The 19,958-nt window shown below is 68.0% G+C and overlaps 3 protein-coding genes across 6 annotated transcripts; 2 read left to right on the forward strand and 1 right to left on the reverse strand.

Moving 5' to 3' along the window:
* Positions 1–1,339: 1,339 nt before the first annotated feature.
* LOC135404053 (lysosomal acid glucosylceramidase-like) lies at positions 1,340–5,431 on the forward strand. Its single transcript, XM_064638602.1, has 11 exons — positions 1,340–1,422; positions 2,307–2,421; positions 2,537–2,728; positions 2,811–2,957; positions 3,047–3,180; positions 3,721–3,893; positions 3,993–4,230; positions 4,370–4,594; positions 4,678–4,841; positions 4,923–5,048; positions 5,128–5,431. Exons 2-11 carry the CDS (start codon positions 2,355–2,357, stop codon positions 5,234–5,236), a joined length of 1,575 nt encoding a protein of 524 aa, XP_064494672.1. The 5' UTR covers positions 1,340–1,422; positions 2,307–2,354; the 3' UTR covers positions 5,237–5,431.
* A 1,415-nt stretch (positions 5,432–6,846) lies between these two features.
* On the reverse strand, positions 6,847–10,421 carry MTX1 (metaxin 1). Its single transcript, XM_064638604.1, has 8 exons — positions 10,295–10,421; positions 10,117–10,186; positions 8,776–8,855; positions 8,562–8,654; positions 8,058–8,240; positions 7,815–7,891; positions 7,331–7,485; positions 6,847–7,254 (listed from the first exon to the last, which is right to left on the reverse strand). Exons 1-8 carry the CDS (start codon positions 10,373–10,375, stop codon positions 7,025–7,027), a joined length of 969 nt encoding a protein of 322 aa, XP_064494674.1. The 5' UTR covers positions 10,376–10,421; the 3' UTR covers positions 6,847–7,024.
* Positions 10,422–11,911: 1,490 nt separating this feature from the next.
* THBS3 (thrombospondin 3) lies at positions 11,912–19,284 on the forward strand. 4 transcript variants are annotated; one of them, XM_064638601.1, is made up of 23 exons: positions 11,917–12,077; positions 12,777–12,983; positions 13,160–13,416; positions 13,510–13,612; positions 13,831–13,857; positions 14,143–14,225; positions 14,322–14,373; positions 14,461–14,609; positions 14,763–14,903; positions 15,049–15,126; positions 15,212–15,364; positions 15,464–15,574; positions 15,665–15,772; positions 15,987–16,146; positions 16,238–16,356; positions 16,475–16,527; positions 16,706–16,899; positions 16,974–17,152; positions 17,266–17,314; positions 17,464–17,660; positions 17,744–17,916; positions 18,718–18,857; positions 19,019–19,284. In XM_064638601.1, exons 1-23 carry the CDS (start codon positions 11,999–12,001, stop codon positions 19,075–19,077), a joined length of 2,871 nt encoding a protein of 956 aa, XP_064494671.1. In that variant the 5' UTR covers positions 11,917–11,998; the 3' UTR covers positions 19,078–19,284. The 4 variants fall into 4 exon arrangements, with proteins under 4 accessions (XP_064494668.1, XP_064494669.1, XP_064494670.1 ...); XM_064638600.1 differs by having other exon boundaries at positions 11,915–12,077; positions 14,322–14,609; XM_064638599.1 differs by having other exon boundaries at positions 11,914–12,077; positions 14,322–14,609; positions 15,212–15,574.
* The last annotated feature ends 674 nt before the right edge of the window (positions 19,285–19,958 follow it).

The following is a 19,958-nucleotide window of genomic DNA, read 5'->3' on the forward strand; positions in this document are numbered from 1 at the left end:
TGTTCGGCAGCGCCCGGGGACGCCTGTGCAGGGAAATGCGCCGGCACTGCCCCCTCCGGGCTGGCTCCCTGCTCCTGCCCATCCCGAACCGCAGCTGCCGCGGGGCCGGGACCTTCCCTCCCTGCTGAAAAACCGACTGGGAAACTGGGGATGCACCGGTGCGTGCGAGGATCCGGGGCGAGGCTGCAGGAATCACCCCCATCACCCCCACGGGCCGCAGCGTGTGCCGGGGGGTCCCTTCTCTGGCCGCAGCAGGAGGAGCAGGACCCTGGGGGTGAGGGACTGTGTTCCTCAGGGAAGGGCTGCAATTCCCGGGTGAGGGGCTGCAGACTCTGGGTGAGGGGCTGCAGACTCTGGGTGAGGGGCTGCCTCCCTGAGAGAGGGGTGAGGTCCCTGGGTTGGGGGGGCTGTGGTCCCTCGGTTGGGGGGGCTGTGGTCCCTGGGTTGGGGGGGCTGTGGTCCCTGGGACGGGGGGGCTGTGGTCTCTGGGATGGGGGGGTCGTGGTCTCCAGTGAGGGGCTGCTGTCCCTGGCAGAGGGGCTGGGTTGGGGGTTGTCTCCCCGGCCGTTTGTACCAGCTCCCCATGGGGACCCCAGCACAGATGCCGCTCCTACCGTGGCTCTGCCCCTCTCCTGTTTCTTCTGCTAGCCAGATGCCTGCAATTAGGAAGGATCCCAAATTAGAAGGTGTGGAGCCCAGACTTGTTTTGCAAATGATAAACTGCTGCAGCCAGCTCCACCCAGCCCGCTGCGGCGTGGGGCTCCAGCGTGGGGGGCACAGGGACAATGGGACCCTCAGCGCTGCCCCCACTGTGCCCACCGCCTGTGGGGTCAGCAGTGGGGTTCGGGGGTCCCTGCCAAGGCTGGCTGCTGGCATGTGACCACCATGGCCTCAGCAGCACCGCTGGCCACAGGAGGGAAGGTGGTGGAGCAGCCACAAGCAGGACACGGGTCGTGGTGGTGGCACTGACCAAGGGCAAAGCCAGACCACTGTCCAGTGGGATGAGCAGGGACCCTGGGTGGGCACCCTGCCTGAGTTGTCCTGGGGACACAAGGCTGCTCCCGTGGGGCTCTTCCCAAGGGGAGCACTGCACTGGGCGGGGGTGGCTGCGAAGGTCCTGTCTGGGGTGATGGAGGCACCTGAGGGGAGCTGGTGGGCATCCCTCTCCCCCAGCTTCCCTCTGGCCACCAGGACAGGTTCCAGGGAAAGCTTTGCAAATGCTGTGGTGTGTTGAAAGCTCATTGGAGCCAGGTTGCAAAATCATCCCCAGGCTCCTCTTCAAACACGCAGTCCCATGAGCTGTCCCATCCCGAACTCACCTTTCCTGCTCCACCAGACACGTCACCTCCCACCAGGCACAGCCAGGACGCAGGTCCCGGCGCTGCTGCCCCAGAGACGCAGCAAGAGGGGGTTTGGCAGCAGGTGAGTCCCCTGGGTCCAGGGAGGCTTCGTCAGCAGGTGGGAATGGGGAAGGGGATGGGGATGGCGGAAGCCCCAGGCAGCAGGACCGTGCTGAGGCCATGGTGCATCATTCCCAGGCAGGGAGTGGGAGGCAGTATGTGCAGAACAGCCACCTGGCCTCCCTCTGACGGGGGTCTTGAGGTGTCCACAACCTGGCACCAGGGTCAGGAGGCTCAGAGGTGGCATCTCCCTCCTTGAGAGGCTCCTTGCCCAGCAGCATGGGAAGGACAGGGCAGGGTGCAAGCACCTGTGTGGAGCAGGGGAATGTGGGACCCTCTGTGCTGGGGGCTCGAGCCCCAGAGTGCTCTGGCTGGGAGAGTCTTGGCTGCCACGCACGTGGATTTGGGAGTGTGGACCTGTTTGCTTCTGGCCATGGCTTGGGAGGCACCAGGGACACATGAGCTGGCATGGCATGGCATGGCATGACACATTGTGGCATGGCACAGCAGAGCATGGCACAGCTATGGGAGCAAAGAGGGAGAAGGAGTGGGAGGGAGACAATGGGAGTGAACCGATCTGCAGGTACAGGTAAAGCTGGTGTGGGTGGCCGGAAACACCGGGCTGGTGGGGCAGCTCACACCCAGGGGCTGCACAAACCTGGGGGCTGCACAAACCTGGGGGGACTGCACCCTCGGCTGGGAGCCAGAGCTATTGGTGGGCACTGGAGGGGTGGGAGAGGAGTGGGCAGTGAGCAGGGGGAGGAGGCTCAGCCCTGGAAGGAGGGTTCCCAAAGCCCCCTGGCAGGGGGGTGATGCTGGGGGTCTCCCTGCTCTGGGTCTCTGTCCCCGTGCAGGGCTGGGTCAGGGTGAGAGGAGCTGGGTGCTGACACTTTGCCCTGCTCCCAGCCCCGGTGTGTTCATCGACGTCGCCCAAGCCACTGCAGCAGAGGTGCCATGGGGCCAGGCTGTGCCAGCGTCCTGGGCTGGCTCCTGCTGGCACAGGCAGCCCTGCAGGCCACAGGTACGTGTCCCTGGGCTGTGCAGGGTGGTGGGTTTGGGGTCTGTGGTGGGTCAGAGGGGTGAGCTGGGCTCCTGCCGCAGCCCTCGGTGCCTGCCCGGTCTCTCCTGTGCCACAGGCGGCCGTCCCTGCGATGCCAAGGACTTTGGGCACGGCTCGCTGGTCTGTGCCTGCAGTGCCACGTACTGCGACACGCTGGACCCCCTGGTCCTGCCGGCCCCCGGCTCCTACGTCAGGTACGAGAGCAGCAAGGCCGGCAAGAGGCTGGAGCGGAGCGAGGGGAGGTTCCAGCACAATGCCGAGAGCCCAGGTACCACCAGGCCAGGACCTGCTGCCCACCCGGGGACAGAGTCCGTCCCACACGGTGGCAGTGACTCTGTGTGTCCCCCCAGATTTCCACCTCACCCTGGACACGGCGCAGCGGTACCAGAAGGTGAAGGGCTTCGGGGGCTCCATCACCGACGCGGCCGCCATCAACATCCAGTCCCTGTCCCAGGCTGCCCAGAACCACCTGCTCCGCTCCTACTTCTCCGAGGAAGGTGAGCCCGGGGCTGGGTGACAGGGCTGGGGGTGCTGCGCCCCCCAAATACACCCTGGCAGTGCCCATCACCACCCACCCTGTCCCCAGGCATCGAGTACAACCTCGTGCGTGTGCCCATGGCCAGCACCGACTTCTCCGTCCGCCTGTACACCTACGCCGACGCCGAGGGAGACTTCGAGCTCAAACACTTCAACCTGACGGAGGAGGACACGAGGATGAAGGTGGGTCCTTCAGGAACAGCCCGAGGGACCAGGGCTGCTACCTGGGTGGGATGGGATGGGATGGGATAAAATCAAGTTGGGACAGGATGGGATTGGCTTGGGATAGGATGGGCTTCGGAAGGGAGTACCTTCCTGCTGGTGGGGAGGGAGAAGGACTCATTCTTCCATCTGGATGGGATGGGATGGGACAGGATGGGATGGGAAGAGATGGAGAGGGGGTACTGTCTCACTGATGGAGAGAGAGGTCTCATCCTTTTATCTGGGTGGGAGACAGGATGGGACAGAATGGGATGGGACAGGATGGGAAGGAATGGGATGGGAAGGGAATGGATGGGGAAGGGGAACACCTTCCTGCCAACGGGGAGGGAGAGGACTCATCCTGCCCCCTGGCTGAGATGGGATGGAATAGAACGGAATGGGTTGGGATAGGGAAGGGGAGCACCTTCCTGCCTCTGGGGAGGGAGAGGAGGACTCCTGCTGCCTGCACTGCCAGTGCTGGGGCAGACCTGGAGAGCTCTCTGCCATCCCACTTCTCCCCAGATCCCCATCCTCCGGGCGGCCCAGGCGGTGGCCAAGCGGCCACTGTCACTCTACGCCAGCCCCTGGACCTCCCCTGTCTGGATGAAGACGAACGGCGCGATGACGGGGAGGGGGACACTGAAGGGCAACCCTGGGGACAAGTACCACAAGGCCTGGGCCAAGTACTTCATCAGGTGAGGGGCCACGGGAGCGCGGTGGGTGCCAGGGGTGCTGGGCTGGGGCTGGGGCTGGCACGGGTGCGACGGGGCCGTTCACCGTCTGCCCCACACCAGGTTCCTGGATGAATATGCCAAGCACAACCTGGCCTTCTGGGCAGTGACGGCAGGGAACGAGCCCACGGCCGGGGAGATTGTTTTCTACCCCTTCCAGTGCCTGGGCTTCTCCCCCGAGCACCAGCGGGACTTCATCGCCCAGGACCTGGGCCCGGCGCTGGCCAACAGCTCCCACCGCCACGTCCAGCTCATCATCCTGGACGACCAGAGGGTGATGCTGCCCTACTGGGCCCAGGTGGTGAGTCCTCACGGCAGCTTCCCCAACCCCACAGTGGGTCTTCTGCCCCCATGGCAGCACTCCCAGCCCCACAGCAGTTCTCCCAGTCCCACGGCAGCTTTTCCAGCCCTGGGCACTGGTGACCCCTTTCTCCTGCCAGGTTCTCAAAGACCCCGTGGCCGCCAGCTACATCAGTGGCATTGGCATCCACTGGTACCTGGACTTCCTGGCGCCCATCGACCTGACTCTCTCCATCACCCATCACCTCTTCCCGGACTATTTCCTCCTCTCCACAGAGGCCTCCACAGGCTCCTACTTTTGGGAGCCCAGGGTGGTGCTGGGTGGCTGGGACCGTGGGAGCAAGTACAGCCACAGCATCCTCACGGTAGGGCTGGGCAGGGGCCAGGGATGCACCAGCCACCCCCTGTGGCTCAGCACCGGGACTCAGCTCCATCCCCTGCCCCACAGAACCTCAACAACTACGTGACAGGCTGGACCGACTGGAACCTGGCCCTGGACATGGAGGGGGGCCCCAACTGGAGCAAGAACTACGTGGACAGTCCCATCATCGTGGACAGCAGCAAGGACATCTTCTACAAGCAGCCCATGTTCTACCACCTGGGGCACTTCAGGTGGGTCAGGGGCTGCTGGCTCCTGGCACCGGCTCCAGTGCCATTCCTGGCACCATGCTCAGACCCTGCTTGTCCCCACAGCAAGTTCATCCCCGAGGGCTCGCAGCGTGTGGGACTGGCCGTCTCCAAGAAGTGCCACCGGTGTGACCTGGAGCACTCGGCTTTCCTGCGCCCCGACGGCACCGTCGTCCTGGTGGTCCTGAACCGGTGAGTGGCTCAGCCCTGCGCCCTGCTGCACGGCCCCACTGCTCCCACTGAGCTCCATCCCCTCTCTCATTCCCCTCAGCTCCCCCACGGATGTGTCCTTCGGGATCTCTGACCCCCGGATCGGCTTCATCGAGGCCACGGCTCCCAGTGACTCCATCCAGACGTTCCTGTGGAAGCAGCCAGCCTAGTGCAGCTGCTGGAGGAGCAAAGTGCCAGCACTGGGAGCACGGTGCTGGGGGGGGCTTGGGGACGGGACCCCCATGGGGCTGGGGCTGCAGCAGAGCCCCTGCAGCCCCCTGTGCCCCAGGGGACCTGTTTGATCCAGGGGCTGCGACGCCTGCGCTTTTCTAGATGTTTTCATAAAATAAACAGGTTTTCTAAAACCTCGCCTGCACCCCCACCCCCCTTGGTGCCAGCTCAGCAGGCAAGCTGTGCCAGGGATGGAGGGGGCAGGTTTGGGGCTGATGGCACCTCCTGAGCCCCATGGGGTCCTGCCCTGCCTGTCCTGCCCTTCTCCTGAGGGCATCCTACAGGGTTGGTGCTCCAGGATGCAGGGGACTTTCACCCCAAGGGGTGGCATCTTCCTCCTGTCTGCAGCATCCCCAGGGCAGGGCAGGCCCCGAAGCTGGCAGGGACTGCAGACCAGGAGCAGCCAGGACCCGCAGTCGGGATTTAGTGCAAAGCCCTGGCGTCGGCAGCTCCGGTTTCTCCCCGGCCAGAGCAGGCGGCTGTGGTTTCTGCTGCCGGAGCAGCCATCAGCCCCTCCAGCTAATGGGAACCGGGAGCTTGGGGCACATACTTCCTGAGTGACGTTATGGGGGAGCGGGTTCGGACTGGGGGGGCTGCACTGAGTCATCCCCCTCCCAGTGGGGCCCCTTGAACTGGGCCAGTACGGGGGAGGCTCCGCAGCTGCCCAGCACCGCAGCTCCGCTCCCGCACGGCGCAGGGGCCCCCCGGCCATCGGGGCTGGGTGGGGGGCACGTGGGGCGCGTGTCCAGGAGCTCAGCCCGGGGACATCCAGCCACCGCAGCAGCAGGGCCGGGATGCCGGTGGCGGCGGCAGCCGGCGGCCAAACAAGCGAGGGCTGTGTGCCGGGCTGGCCCGGCGCCGCTGTTTCCATCTGTGCTCTCGTAAACCCGCAGTGGCCGGCAGGGAACGGCGGCAGCGCGGCCAGCGCCGGAGGCCAGCCCCACGCCGGGTGGCCCAGGGGACCACGGGGGGCACAGGGAGCCCGAGTGGGTGCCCCCGACCCCGCTGACAGCCCGCGAGCCCGCGGCGGGCAGCCCACGCTCACCGCGGGACGCGCTCCCGGCCGTGCCAGCCGCGGGAGCTCCCGGCGCTGGCAGGCGCGGAGGAATGCAAACACATGTCAGCGCCGGAGGGATCCCGGCTGCTGGAGCTGGGCTCCGGGTGTCCCGCCGGCAGCAGGGAGTGCTCCCGGGTCTGGGGACGTGTCCTGACGAGCAGCCCCGGCCGCGCTTGGCACTGGTTTCACGTCCCCAGCTGTGCTGCTCTCGGGGCAGCCGGGCTGGCAGCAGCGTGGAGGGGGGGGATGAGCCCCACAGAATCTGCCCAGAGGGATTCCACATTGGAACGATGTGGGCTCAGCCCCACAGCTGCAGGAGAAGGGACAGGGGATGCAGCTGAGACACCACAGATGCTTTTAGGTTCCCCCTGTGCCCAGTCCCCAGTGAGACCTGGGCCTGGGGCCAAGGGCAGAGCTGGGGGCAGGACATGCTGGTGCCCGCTGCAGCACTCCATCCTGGGCAACTGGGGAAACTGGGAAGGACCCTGAGCGTGCCGAGAGGACAAGAGGGAGGTTTATTGGCGTGGCAGGGACACTCCCGCAGTGAGGGCCGTGGTTCCTGGCGGGACAACGAGCGGAGCACCCACGGGGAATGATGCTGCCAGGCTCCCGGTGTAAAAAGAGTCAGTTCCAGGGGGCTGGGGGGGTGAGACAGTCACACAGCTCATCCTCACTCCTCCTCCTCCTCCTCTTCCTCCTCCCCCATGGCGATGGGCTGCCGGCCGGCCGGCCCCACGCCGCCGCGCTGGATGGACACGATGCCGCTCAGGAAGGCGTAGCCCAGCATGGCCACCAGCCCCACCAGCACCGACAGCAGCTGGTTGCGCCGTTTGTGGGGGTCCTCCTCTCCCTCACTGCTGTCCGTGCCCGCAGCCCGTGGGGCACCGGCCAAGGGATCAGCTGGGGGAACAGAGCAGGGATGAGAGGGGGGAAGGTCACCCCGAGCCCGCAGGGTGAGGTGGGGGACGGCCCTCACCTCCATCCCAGGGGAAGTAGAGGCTGAGGATGGAGGTGCAGTAGTTGCACAGGTTCTGCAGGGACTTCAGGTGCTGCTGCAGTTTCCCGTTGGGCAGCTTCGCCTTCAGGAGCGGCGCCAGGCGGCTGAAGACGAAGGCGTCGAGGGAGGCCGGCCTGGGGCACAGAGAGCCAGGGCTGGGCCACTGTCCCCACCCAGAGCCACTCGGACACACTGGCCACCTCCCAGCGCCCTGGGGGATGGCACACGGCTTCCTCTCCTTGGAAGGGCACTGCCTCCAGCCCAAGGTGAGGATGGGGAGCAGGATGACCCCATCCCAGACCACTCCCACAGCCTGAATTCCTCACTCCCTGCTGCCTGGAACAGCCCTGTCCCACCCACAAAGCAATGCACAGGGGCTGTGACTCCCCTGCAGACCAGGGGAGGCTCAGCCCCGCCAGGGTGTGGGCAGGCCCCTTCCCCTGCTCCTTCTTCGGCCACTCACGAGTCTCCAAAGAAAAACTTCTGGGAGCCGAGGCGCTGGGAGAGGAGTGTCAGGCATTCCCGGGCTTCCCGGTAGAGCTGCAGGAGGAGGAGGAGGACAGAGGGTTGTCACCCACCCAGGCACTGCCACGGTGCTCAAGGGAGCCGGAGGGCAGAATCCCAGACCATAATTTGGATTTTGGCTTCACATGGATCCCCTGGGCACCCCCCAGGACCTGCTGTGCCCAGACCTCATATCCCTCACCTGCTTCTCCAGCTTCTCCTCATCCTCCATGTAGTCGTCCCCCCACAGGAGCTGCAGCCGCTCCAGGTGCCGCTTGTGCATGGAGTTGGGCAGGAAGAAGTTGAGGGGGAAGGGGATGGTTTCCGCGTACCATTTCCGCGTGTGCTCCACGTAGTTCTTCGCGTCCACCCAGAACGTGTGGATCTGTGGTGGAGAACAAACCGCGGCCCGGCCACGGCGGGGCTGCAGCCAGGGGGGCTGGCACACCAGAGCCCCAGCACAGCCACCCCAGAGATCATGAGGGGCTGCAGGAGCATCGTGGTGCAGGGCAGACCCCAGCCCTGGCTGCACAACCCACCCCCACCCCGGTCCCTGCCACGCCGGACCCCCGGGACGTTGCTGCCGGCAGCGCTCTCCAGCTCCGCAGGCGGGTGGGCACACACCTGAGCCCACTGGCACGTCTCCAGGGAGCAGACCCCATCCTTGGCGAGCCCCCCTTCTCCACGGCTCCCCCCTGAGCCTCACCAGCACCGGCAGCAGCTTCTCCTCCAGCAGGGACACGAAGGCCAGCGTGTCTGCGTTCTGCGTGGCCGACAGGTCGTAGTCGGCGTTGTACTTCTGCAGGGAAAACACCACGTGCTGAATCCTGCCAGTGGGAGACATGACAGAGCTCCCTCCTCCTCGAGGGGCTCTGGTGCCCCCCAGCCCGGGGCAGGGGGTGCTCCACACCCCCCCGTACCTGTTTCCTGAGGTGAGTTATGATCTGCTGCGTTTTGGAGATGGTGCCCTCATCCTGCGTCCTCAGCGCGGGCAGGTGCCCTGTGGGCAGGGGGAGTGGGGGCTGCAGGTGCCGTGCCTGGGGGGCACCCTGGGCGGGCAAGGGGTTGGAGGGAAAGCTGGGACAAGGGGAAGGGCCCCCACACCCAGGTGAGGGGTGGGAGGCAGAGGGAGAAGTGCGTGTAAGGGGGGGTGGGGGGCACAGGGGTGCAGGTGAGGGGTGGAAACCGTGTGTGATGGAAAATGAGGATGAGGGGGATGCACTGGGATGTGGGTGTGGGCGACAGGCAGGGGGTGTAATGGGAAAAGGGAGAACAATGAGGTGCAATGGGACAGGGTGGGCAATGGGGTGCAAGGGTGCAGGGGGGCACAGGAAAAGGGGGGTGTGATGGGGTGAGGGGGTGAAATGGAGTGAAAAGGGTGTCCAAAGGGACAGGGGGTGCGATAGGATAAGGGGGTGCAACGGGGTGTGAGGGTGTAACGGGACAGTGGAGGTGTGATGGGACAGGGGTGTGATCGGATGAGGGGGCTGTGCTGGGGTACAGAGGGGTGCAGTGGAGTTGGAGGGTGCAGGGGGGCCACAGGAAAATGGGGTGAGATGAGGGGGGTTTGTGATGGGGTGAGGGGGCATCCAAGGGGACACAGGTCGCAGTGGGATGAGGGTGTGCAGTGGGGTTGTGATGGGATGAGAGGGGTGCGATGGGGTACAGGGGAGTGCAGTGATGCAGGGGGGGACAGGACAAGGGGGTGCAATGGGGTACAAGGGTGCAATAGGACAAGGGAGGTGCAATGGGACAGGGGGTGTGATGGGGTACAGGGGAGTGCTGTGGTGGTCATAGGACAAGGGGGTGCAATGAGATGAGTGGGTGCAATGTGGCAGGAGGGTGGAGGGGGGACACTGGACATGAGGGATGCAATGGGGTGGGAGGGTGTGATGGGGCAGCAGGTGAAATAGGATGGGAGGGTGATGGGACAGGGGGTGTTATGGGATGGGGGGGTAATGGGGCACAGTGGGGTGCAATGGGGTGGGAGGGTGCAGGGTAGGGGGGGCATAGGACAGGGGGTGTTCGACTCGATGAGGGGGTGCCATGGGGTAAGGAGGGGGCCCAGTGGGGTGGGGGATCCACAGGACATGAGGGATGCGGTGGGATAGGAGGGTGTGATGGGATGAGGAGGGTGTGTGATCTGTGGGAGGCTGCAGCGGTGCGGAGCAGGGGGGGCAATGGGGCGGGGGGTCCCCGGCCGTGCCGGCACCGGGTGGTCCCGGCGGTTCCGGTGCCGGTATCCCCGGCGGGGCCCTTACCGGAGGGGCTCCTCCAGGGGTGGGTGACCCGGTGCACCTTCAGCGGCGCCCCCGTGAACCGCGCGTAGGTCTGCGGGAGGGAGGGAGGGAGGGAGGGAGCGGCGGCAGCGGGGGCTCAGCCCGCGGGACCCCCGGCCCGGCCCGGCCCCGGCCCCGCCGCCCCGGCCCCGCCGCTCACCAGCACGGCCAGGCAGTCGGGGTCCACCGAGGGCAGCCCCCAGCCCCCGGCCCAGCAGAACAGCTCCATGGGCGCCGCCATCTTCCGCCGACCCGGAACCGGACGGGCGGCCCCGCACCGCCCCCGCCGCGGGGCGGCACCGGCGGCACCGCACCGGGGGCACCGCACCGCGGGCTCCGCACCGGGGGCACCGCACCGGGGGCTCCGCACCGCGGGCTCCGCACCGGGGGCACCGCACCGGGGGCTCCGCACCGCGGGCACCGCACCGGGGGCTCCGCACCGCGGGCTCCGCACCGCGGGCACCGCACCTGCGGCACCGCACCGGGGGCACCGCACCGCGGGCACCGCACCGGCGGCACCGCACCGGGGGCTCCGGAGTGCAAGGGCGGCGGTGGCGGCGACTGCCGGGACCCCCGCACCGCTCAGTTCAGCTCCACACTGCTCGGCCCGGCACCTCCACGCACTGCACCGCACAGTCCTGCTCGGCCCCGCACCTCCCTGCTCAGCTCCGCACCTCCCCGCACCGCTCAGCTCAGCTCCACACTGCTCCGCCCCGCACCTCCACGCACTGCACCGCACAGTCCTGCTCAGCCCCGCACCTCCACGCACTGCACCGCACAGTCCTGCTCAGCCCCGCACCTCCCCGCACCGCTCAGCTCAGCTCAGCTCCACCCTGCTCGGCCCCGCACCTCCACGCACTGCACTGCACTGCACAGTCCCGCTCAGCCCCGCACCTCCCCACATCGCACAGCCCTGCTCTGGCCCGCACCACACACCACACTGTACAGCTCTTCTCAGCCCCGCACCTCCTCGCGTTGCCCCGCACCGCTCGGCTCGGCTCAGCTCAGCTCCACACTGCTCACCCTGCTCAGCCCCGCAGCTTCCCGCTCCACCCTGCTCAGCCCCGCACCGCCCCGCACCGCACAGCCCTACTGTGTCCCACACCACACAGCCACGCACCTCCTGCACCACAGAGCCCCGCATCACTGGACCCCGCTCAGCCTCGCACCCCCCCGCACGTCTCCATGGACCGCAGCTGGGCCGGGAGCCCGCTGGCAGCGGCGGAGGGAAAACGCCCCGCGTGCGGCTCGGGACCACCCCCCTCCATCACTCCCACCCCCGCTCCCCCGTTACGCGGGGCCGCTGGCGCGGGGCCGGACCGGGGGCGCGGGGCTGGGGCGGCCCCGGGGCCGGGCCTGGCCCGTTGTTATGGTACTGGGGGAAACAGCTGTAAACACGTCTTGGCCGGGGCTCCGCGGGAGCGGCTCGGCGGCCCGAGCATCCCCCGGCGGTACGGACCGGCCCCGGAGCTCCGCCGGCCCGGGGGGCTCGGCGGCGTGGGACAACCCCGGACAAGCGACCCCACGGCCGGTCCCGCTCTCCCGGACCGGGATGCTCCGGCGCTGCTGTGGCGGCCCCAGCCCGCCTGACCTCCCGGTGAACTGGCGCTGCGAGCGGGGGCTGCCCCGGGGGCGGGCAGTGCCCGGTGGGGGGACTCCCCGCAGCCCCGGGCCCGGTGCGCCGCGACCGCCCGCTGCCCCCCCGTCGCCTCCGGGGCCTCCGCCGGTGGCCCGCCGGTGGCCCCGAGATGCGCCCGGTGATTGACGGCTCTTTGTTTCCTCCTCGCCGGCCCCGTCGGCCCCTCCCCCGTGCGCCACCCCGCCCCGCCGCTCTCCGCTCCACACCGGCGGCACCGGCGGCACCATGGGGGCACCGGGGGGCTCCGCGCTCCTGGCGCTGCTCCTGCTGGGCGCCGCCGCTGCGGCGCGCCCGGGGCTGCAAGGTATAACGGGGGAGCTCGGGGCGGCGGCGGGGCGGCCCCGACGGGGCGGCGGGACGGGCGGCAGTCGGGGGGCGGCGGCGGCAGCAGCAGCCCCTGTCCCGGGGCCGCTGACAGCGGCTCCGCTAGCCTCGGGATAGCCGGGCAGCGGGGGGACAGGGACATTCATCCCCGGGGCGCAGGGCGGCCGCCGGTTCCGATGTCGGCTCGGGGCGGCGGGGGGGGGTCCTTCGGCGAGGGCTGACCGCGGAACCGGAGCTCCTCTCGGTCTGCACGGAGCAGGCGGGCACCCGTTCGGCTGCGGGACTGGGCTGTCCGCGCTCCCACCGGAGTGCCCCGGGGGCCCGGCCGTCTCTCCGGGGTCTCCCGGTCCGGCCGTCCCTCGTTGCTGCTGGGCGCGGGGGGTTCCGCGGAGCGGGATGCGGGGGAGCCCCGGCTGCAGGGCGGGCTCCGGGCCGTGACTCTGCCGGTCCCGGCGGTGCGGGGGCTCCGCGGGTCGCTCTCGGCGGCGCGGCCGGTCCTGGAGCGCCACCGCGCGGGGGCGGCCCCGGAGACCCCGGGGCTTCCCCGGTCCCCCCGGGGAACGGCGGTCCAGGGTCACCCCCAGCCCCCCCTCGGTGTGACCGCACCGGGAATCCCTGCGGTCACCGGCGCAGCTGCGGCTGCCGGTGCGGAGGCGACCCCGGTGCTCGGCTCCCGCAGTCATTGACCTGCTGCTGGTGAGCGAGGTGCGGCAGATGGCCAGCGTGGCCCACAAGATCCGCATGGAGCTCCTGACCGTCAACGACGTGTACCTCCTGTCCACCTTCCGCCTGCCCCCCAAGCAGGGGGGGACCCTCTTCGGCCTCTACTCCAAGAAGGACAACACGCGGTGGCTGGAGGTCTCGGTCGTGGGGAAGATCAACAAAGGTGGGTGGGTGCCCCATGTGTGGGGACGGGCTGCTCCTGCCCCAGTGCTCTGAAGGAAACAGGACTGAGTTCCTGCCGTCCAAGGGGCTCACGGGGAGCAGCAGTGGGTGCCTGCTGGTCCCGGGGTGCTGCCGGTGCCAGGGGGGAGCTGATGGCCCCTCCCCGCTCCTCCGCAGTCCTGGTGCGGTACCTGCGGGAGGACAACAAGGTGCACTCGGTCAACCTGCAGCACGCGCACGTGGCGGACGGGCAGAGCCACTCCATCATCGTGCGCCTGAGCGGGCTGCGCAGGGACACGCTGAGCGTGGAGCTCTACGTCGACTGCAAGCAGATGGACTCCAGCGTGGGGCTGCCCGAGCTGTCCGAGATCCCCCTGGCCGAGGTGGAGGCCATCGAGGTGCGCACGGGGCAGAAGGCCTACCAGAGGATGCAGGTGAGTGCTGGGGGGACTGAGACCCCCACCACCGTGCCCTTGGGGATCGGCAGAGCCCCCCCCACACTGGCTGTGTCTCCCCACGTACATCAGGGGTTCGTGGAGTCCATGAAGCTGATCTTGGGCGGGTCCATGAGCCGTGTGGGGGCTCTGAGTGAGTGCCCTTTCCAAGGAGATGAGTCCATTCACAGTGCAGGTAATGGCTTGGGGGGCTTACGGGGTCACCTGTGCGTGCTGTGGTACAGGGAGGTGGGGGGTGACAGCACAGACGGGTGCTCCTGCCTCTCCTGGCCCAGGGTCCCCACACAGGTGGGAGCTCCAGCGCTGCTCATGTGCTGACCGGGAGTGACTGTGAGGTGATGCTGCCGGGGTGTGATGGCAGCATTTGGTAACATCTCGTCTCTCTCCTTGCAGTGACGAGTGTGCTGGCCTCCATCCTGGGTGAGTCCCTGCTCTGCTTTCCCCATTCCCTGGCCTGAGGCATTTGGGGCTCCACAGAGACAGAAACCCTTCCACAGCCTGTCCCAGTGCCCCACATAGGGTGCATCAAAAGGCACGGGTTGTGTTATGGGAAAAGAGATCCTGTGTGAACCAGGGAGGAGAAGAACAGGCTGTCAACTGCCTTGTCCTCCCAGCTCAGTGCTGGCGGGCAGAGCAGTCCTGGCCTATGTCCCCGGGGGGCTGTGTCTGTCCTGGGATTGACCTTGTCCTTTCTGCTGCTGGCAGGTGAGCAGACCAAGGCGCTGGTCACGCAGCTGACCCTCTTCAACCGGGTCCTGTCGGAGCTGCGGGAAGACATTAGGGACCAGGTGGGACAGTGGGGGGGTACCAGCCCTCCCTGGGCTGGATTTCCCTAGAGCACGGTGCCAGCACCCCCTGATGCTCCACGCTCTGCTGCCTTGCAGGTGAAGGAGATGTCTCTGATCCGCAACACCATCATGGAGTGCCAGGTCTGCGGTGAGTGCTGGCAAGGCTCTGCCCCCACCTCAGGGGGGCACAAAGGGTCGCCTTGTCTCACCCCTCATCTGCCTGTCCTCCCCTTAGGCTTCCATGAGCACCGGTCCCGCTGCAACCCCAACCCCTGCTTCAGCGGGGTGGACTGCATGGAGACGTACGAGTACCCCGGGTACCGCTGCGGGCCCTGCCCACCGGGGCTGGAGGGCAACGGCACGCACTGCGCCGACATCGAGGAGGTGGGCACGCTCTGGGGAGACCAGCAGCCCCAGCACTGCCGGGGCAGTGCAGGCAGAGGATGCTTCCTCTCAGGAAAGGCCCTGCTGGGACGGCAGCAGCCACCCCGATGCTGTGCCCGAGGGTGAAGCCGGTCTCTCTTCCCGGTGCTGCAGTGTGCCCATGCCAACCCCTGCTTCCCTGGCTCCAAGTGCATCAACACGTCCCCCGGGTTCCGCTGTGAGCCTTGTCCCCGAGGCTATCGAGGCAACACCGTCTCTGGTGTGGGGGTGGACTATGCCAAGGCCAGCAAGCAGGTGAGTGAGGTGCCACAGGACTCCACCGGGTCCCTGTGGGTGCTCCAGACTGCGGGGCACTGCCTGTGAGGAGGGCAACTTCCCAGGGGGGCAGGAATGGGCAGGGGAAGGCCCCAGGTGAGGGTTTCTCCCACACTGCTCACAGGTTTGCACGGATATTGATGAATGCAACGATGGGAACAACGGGGGCTGCGACCCCAACTCCATCTGCACCAACACGCTGGTGAGCAGCGCTGTCCCGCTCCCTCCCTGGCTCCCGGGGCCACCCAGCTCCCCTCATCCCGCCCCTGCCCTCTCTCCCCCTCCAGGGCTCCTTCAAGTGTGGTCCCTGCAAGTCGGGCTTTGTGGGGAACCAAACGTCAGGCTGCATCCCCCAAAAGTCCTGCAGCACCACCACCACCAACCCCTGCGACATCAACGGCTTCTGCTTGTTCGAGAGAAACGGGGAGATCTCCTGTGCGGTGAGTGGGGGACAGGGCTGGGAGGGGGTACGGGGGTTATGGCAGGGGCAGCATTGGTCCTGCCAGGGCCCTTCCCAGCCCCTGATCTCTTTTCTTCAGTGCAATGTGGGCTGGGCTGGCAATGGCAACGTGTGCGGGCCAGACACGGACCTGGACGGTTACCCCGACGAGCCCCTGCCCTGCATTGACAACAACAAGCACTGCAAGCAGGTGGGCTCCTGGAGGGGGCCCAGGGGGTGTGGGGTGCAGGGGCCACAGCAGAGCTGTGCTCCAGACCTCATCTCCTCCCCTTGCCTGCAGGACAACTGCCGCCTGACGCCCAATTCCGGGCAGGAGGATGCCGACAACGACGGCATTGGGGACCAGTGTGATGATGACGCTGATGGCGATGGCGTCAAGAACGTGGAGGTGACTGTGCTGGGCGGGTGGCTGTGCTGGTGGCTCTGGGAGAGCTTCTCCTTTTGGCTCAGGCCTGAGTCCCTCAAGATGCTTCTCTTGGGGAGCAGCAGGCTGGTGGCTCAGCATGCTGGAGACATCCTCCTACCCTGACCACTGGGGGACTGTGGCCTCTTGTCTGTGAGCCACCACAGAAGCAGCAGCATCCCTGTCCTCTTCCCCGCAGGACAACTGCCGGCTCTTCCCCAACAAAGACCAGCAGAACTCGGACACCGACTCCTTTGGGGATGCCTGTGACAACTGCCCCAACGTGCCCAACAACGACCAGCGGGACACGGACAGCAACGGCGAGGGGGACGCTTGTGACAACGACATCGATGGGGACGGTGAGTGGCTATTGGGGTGGCCTGGTTGTGCCAGGGGGGCTGTCCCAATGTGTTGGGGAAGGGCATCCACCACCCAGTGCTGTCCTCGCAGGGATTCCCAACATGCTGGATAACTGCCCCAAGGTGCCCAACCCTCTGCAGACGGACCGGGATGAGGATGGTGTTGGGGACGCCTGTGACAGTTGCCCTGAAATGAGCAACCCCACTCAGGTATGGGGCAACCCACTCAGGGCAGGGGGCCTGAGGCAAGTGGGGCCTGGCCCAGTGTGGAGCAGGGTGTCCTTCTTGCCCTGGGGTGTCACTGAACTAGGGCTGTGGTCTCCTCCAGACAGATATGGACAGCGACCTGGTAGGAGACATCTGTGACACCAATGAGGACAGGTGGGGACAGTGTTGCAGTGGGGTCACCTTCCCATCCAGTCCTGTCCTGTCCTGTCCTGTCCCTGGGGGCAGAACTGATTCAGGACCTGGCAGGGGGGATGACAGGGTCTTAAGGGCTCTGGGATGTAGTGCCAGGTCCCTGCTTTTGGCACTGCTCTGACCTTGTTCTTGCTCCCAGCGACGGGGATGGGCATCAGGACACCAAGGACAACTGCGCCGAGATCCCCAACAGCTCCCAGCTGGACTCGGACAATGATGGGCTGGGGGATGACTGTGACAATGATGATGACAACGATGGCATCCCGGACTACGTGCCACCTGGCCCAGACAACTGCCGCCTCATTCCCAACCCCAACCAGAAGGACTCGGACGGTGAGTGTGGGTCAGGTGAGGGGAGGCAGAGCCACATGGGCTCAGCCCGGCCCTGACTGGGCATGTGTCCCCAGGGAATGGAGTGGGTGATGTCTGCGAGGAGGACTTTGACAATGACACCGTGGTGGACCAGCTGGACGTGTGTCCCGAGAGCGCCGAGGTGACGCTCACCGACTTCCGCGCCTACCAGACTGTCATCCTCGACCCCGAGGGGGATGCCCAGATCGACCCCAACTGGGTTGTCCTCAACCAGGTGTGGGTGCTGTGCCCCGTGTTTCTGGGGGCTGCGCTGCAGGGTGGGAGCTGACAGGGTCAGGAGGTCCCCGGGGGTGCTGGGGCTGCCCCTCACCCTGCTGTCCCTCACAGGGCATGGAGATCGTGCAGACCATGAACAGCGACCCGGGCTTGGCTGTGGGTAAGAGATATTCACCCCCCCACAGGCCCCGGGGGCAGCCCCCCTTCTCCCGCCCCTCTGCGGGGGGGGGGATGAGGGCCAGTTCTTTGCCCCACAGAGGGGTGAAGGGTGGGTGGGCTGGGGAATCCCACAGCGTTTCCTGCCCGTAGGCTACACGGCCTTCAACGGGGTGGACTTCGAGGGCACCTTCCACGTCAACACCGTTACCGATGATGACTACGCCGGCTTCATCTTCAGCTACCAGGACAGCGCCAGCTTCTACGTGGTGATGTGGAAGCAGACGGAGCAGACGTACTGGCAGGCCACCCCTTTCCGTGCCGTGGCCGAGCCAGGGCTGCAGCTCAAGGTGGGTGCTGGGCCCCCCTGGGCCAGGTCAGGCTCTCCATCCCTCCTGGCCAGGTCCCCTCTGACACCCCCCGTGCCCCCCAGGCAGTGAAGTCCTCGACGGGCCCCGGGGAGCACCTGCGCAACGCGCTGTGGCACACGGGGCACACGCCCGACCACGTCCGCCTGCTCTGGAAGGACCCCCGGAACGTCGGCTGGAGGGACAAGACGTCCTACCGCTGGCAGCTGGCACACAGGCCCCAGGTGGGCTACATCAGGTGAGTGGGGGGCACGGGGGCTGCTGAGGTGGTGGTGGGTGTGCTCACCGTGGGGCAGGGTGGGGTCCGGCCCTAGTGGGACCACACCGGTGGGGGAATGCTGATCACTGGGAGGAAAACAATCCTGGTGTGGTCCAGCCCTGGTGAGGGTAATGAAGCCCTGTGCGATCACCCTGGTGACAGGATGCCATGTGGGGAGGGATCCAGCCATGTGGGACCACTGCAGTGGGGGATGCTGGCCGTGGGGGGGGAAACCAGCCCTGTGGGACCACCCTAGTGAGGGGATGCTGGTCATGGGGTGGTACCCAGTCCTGTGGGACCACCGTGGAGGGGGGATGCCGGCCATGGGAGGGGTCCTGGCCGGTGGGGCCGCCGGAGCGTTTCCCCTTTAAGGCTCCCGCCGGGGCGGCCGCGGCGGGGGGGCTCCGCCGCCAGGCCCTCCGCCCCCCGGGCCCCCGGGGCCATTGTCCCGTCGCCATGGCGACCCCGCCGGCGCCTTTCACATGCAAAGTGCCCGACAAAGGCGGCGGGGCCGGGCCGGGGGCGGCGCGGGGGGCTCCAGCCCGGCCACGGCGGGGGGCCCCGGCCCGGGGATCCAGCCCGGCCCGGTGCCCCCGGCCCAGCCCCCCGCGGGATGCCCCGGCCCCAGCCCAGTGCCGCCATCCTGGTTCGGGATGCCCGGTAGGGCCCGATGCTGGTCCTGGCGGGGTCCAGGTGCTGGCCCCGATGGGGTCTCGGTGGGATCCTGATGCTGACCCCGGTGGGGTCCCGCTGACCGGTGGGGCCCCGTTCCCCCCCCAGGGTCCGTCTGTACGAGGGCCCGCGGCTGGTGGCCGACTCCGGGGTGATCATCGACACCACGATGCGCGGGGGGCGGCTGGGGGTCTTCTGCTTCTCCCAGGAGAACATCATCTGGTCCAACCTGCAGTACCGCTGCAACGGTGAGCAGGGCCCCCCGGGACCCCCGCCCCGGCCCGGCGGCCGGCCGAGCATCCCCTTCGCGCCCCTGCGGCGGCGGTCGGGCCGTCGGTCCCGGGCCGGGGGCTTTACGGGCGCTTGCTCTCCCCGCCGGCTCCTGACGCCCCTCGCGCTGCCCCCGCAGACACGATCCCCGCCGACTTCGAGCCCTTCCGCCGATTCCTGCTGGAGGGACGCGAGTGACCGCGCCCGGCCCGGGCCTCCCCCGCCAGCGGCACCCGGGGGCGCCCCGGGCCCCGCCGCCCCTCCCGGCCGGGCCCCGCTCCCGGCCCCCCGCGGACTTTGCACTGCCGGTACCGGGACCCCGCGGTGCCGGGGCTTCCTCCGCGCCTGCCCCGGGCGCTCCGGTCCCTGCCCCACGCCTGGCCATAAAGTTTTGAGTGTTTTCTAGCCTGCGCGCCCGGTCCCTGGCGGGGGTTCCCGGTGCCCCGAGAGGGCTCTGGGTGCCCTCCCCGCGCTCTCGGCTCCGTCCCGCGCCGTCCTCCCGGTGGTCGCGGGGGCCGGGTCCGTGCCCGGCCGGTCCCACCGGCGCAGCCCGCGGCGGCGGGAGGCCGGGACGAGTGCAATATTGGTGGGCGAGAGCACAACACTGCACCGCATCCCGGCCCTCCCGCCGCCCCGGAGGGAGCGGGAGCCGCCGCCGCCGCCGCCCGGGGCCGCTCCGTGGGAACTGCGCGGCGCGCACCGCGGCTCGGCGGCACGGACCGGTCGCCACGGCGACGGCTGTCCCGGCAACGCGGCGGAATGTGCCCCCACCGCCCCCCCGCTCGCCCCGGAGCGCGCGGCCCCGGCACCGGCCCGGCCCCGCGGCGGCGGCGGCGACAATGGGCGCGGCGGCACCGGGCCCCTCTTAAAAGGGCAACGCGGCGCTGCCCGCCGGTGTTGGGGCCGCAAGCGGTGCCGGTGCCGGTGCCCGTTCGCGGCCCGGGGGTCCCGGGGCAGGTGACATCACTGCTCGGTACCGAGCGCCTCGTCCCACGCCCCCAGCGAGGAGCGACCGCGGGTCCCGCTACCGTTTTGGTCCCTCTCTTTCTCCCTCTCCGGTCCCGCTCCCGGTCCAGTCC

The sequence above is a fragment of the Pseudopipra pipra genome, chromosome 29 (assembly GCF_036250125.1).
Source record: "Pseudopipra pipra isolate bDixPip1 chromosome 29, bDixPip1.hap1, whole genome shotgun sequence".
Classification (NCBI taxonomy): domain Eukaryota; kingdom Metazoa; phylum Chordata; class Aves; order Passeriformes; family Pipridae; genus Pseudopipra; species Pseudopipra pipra.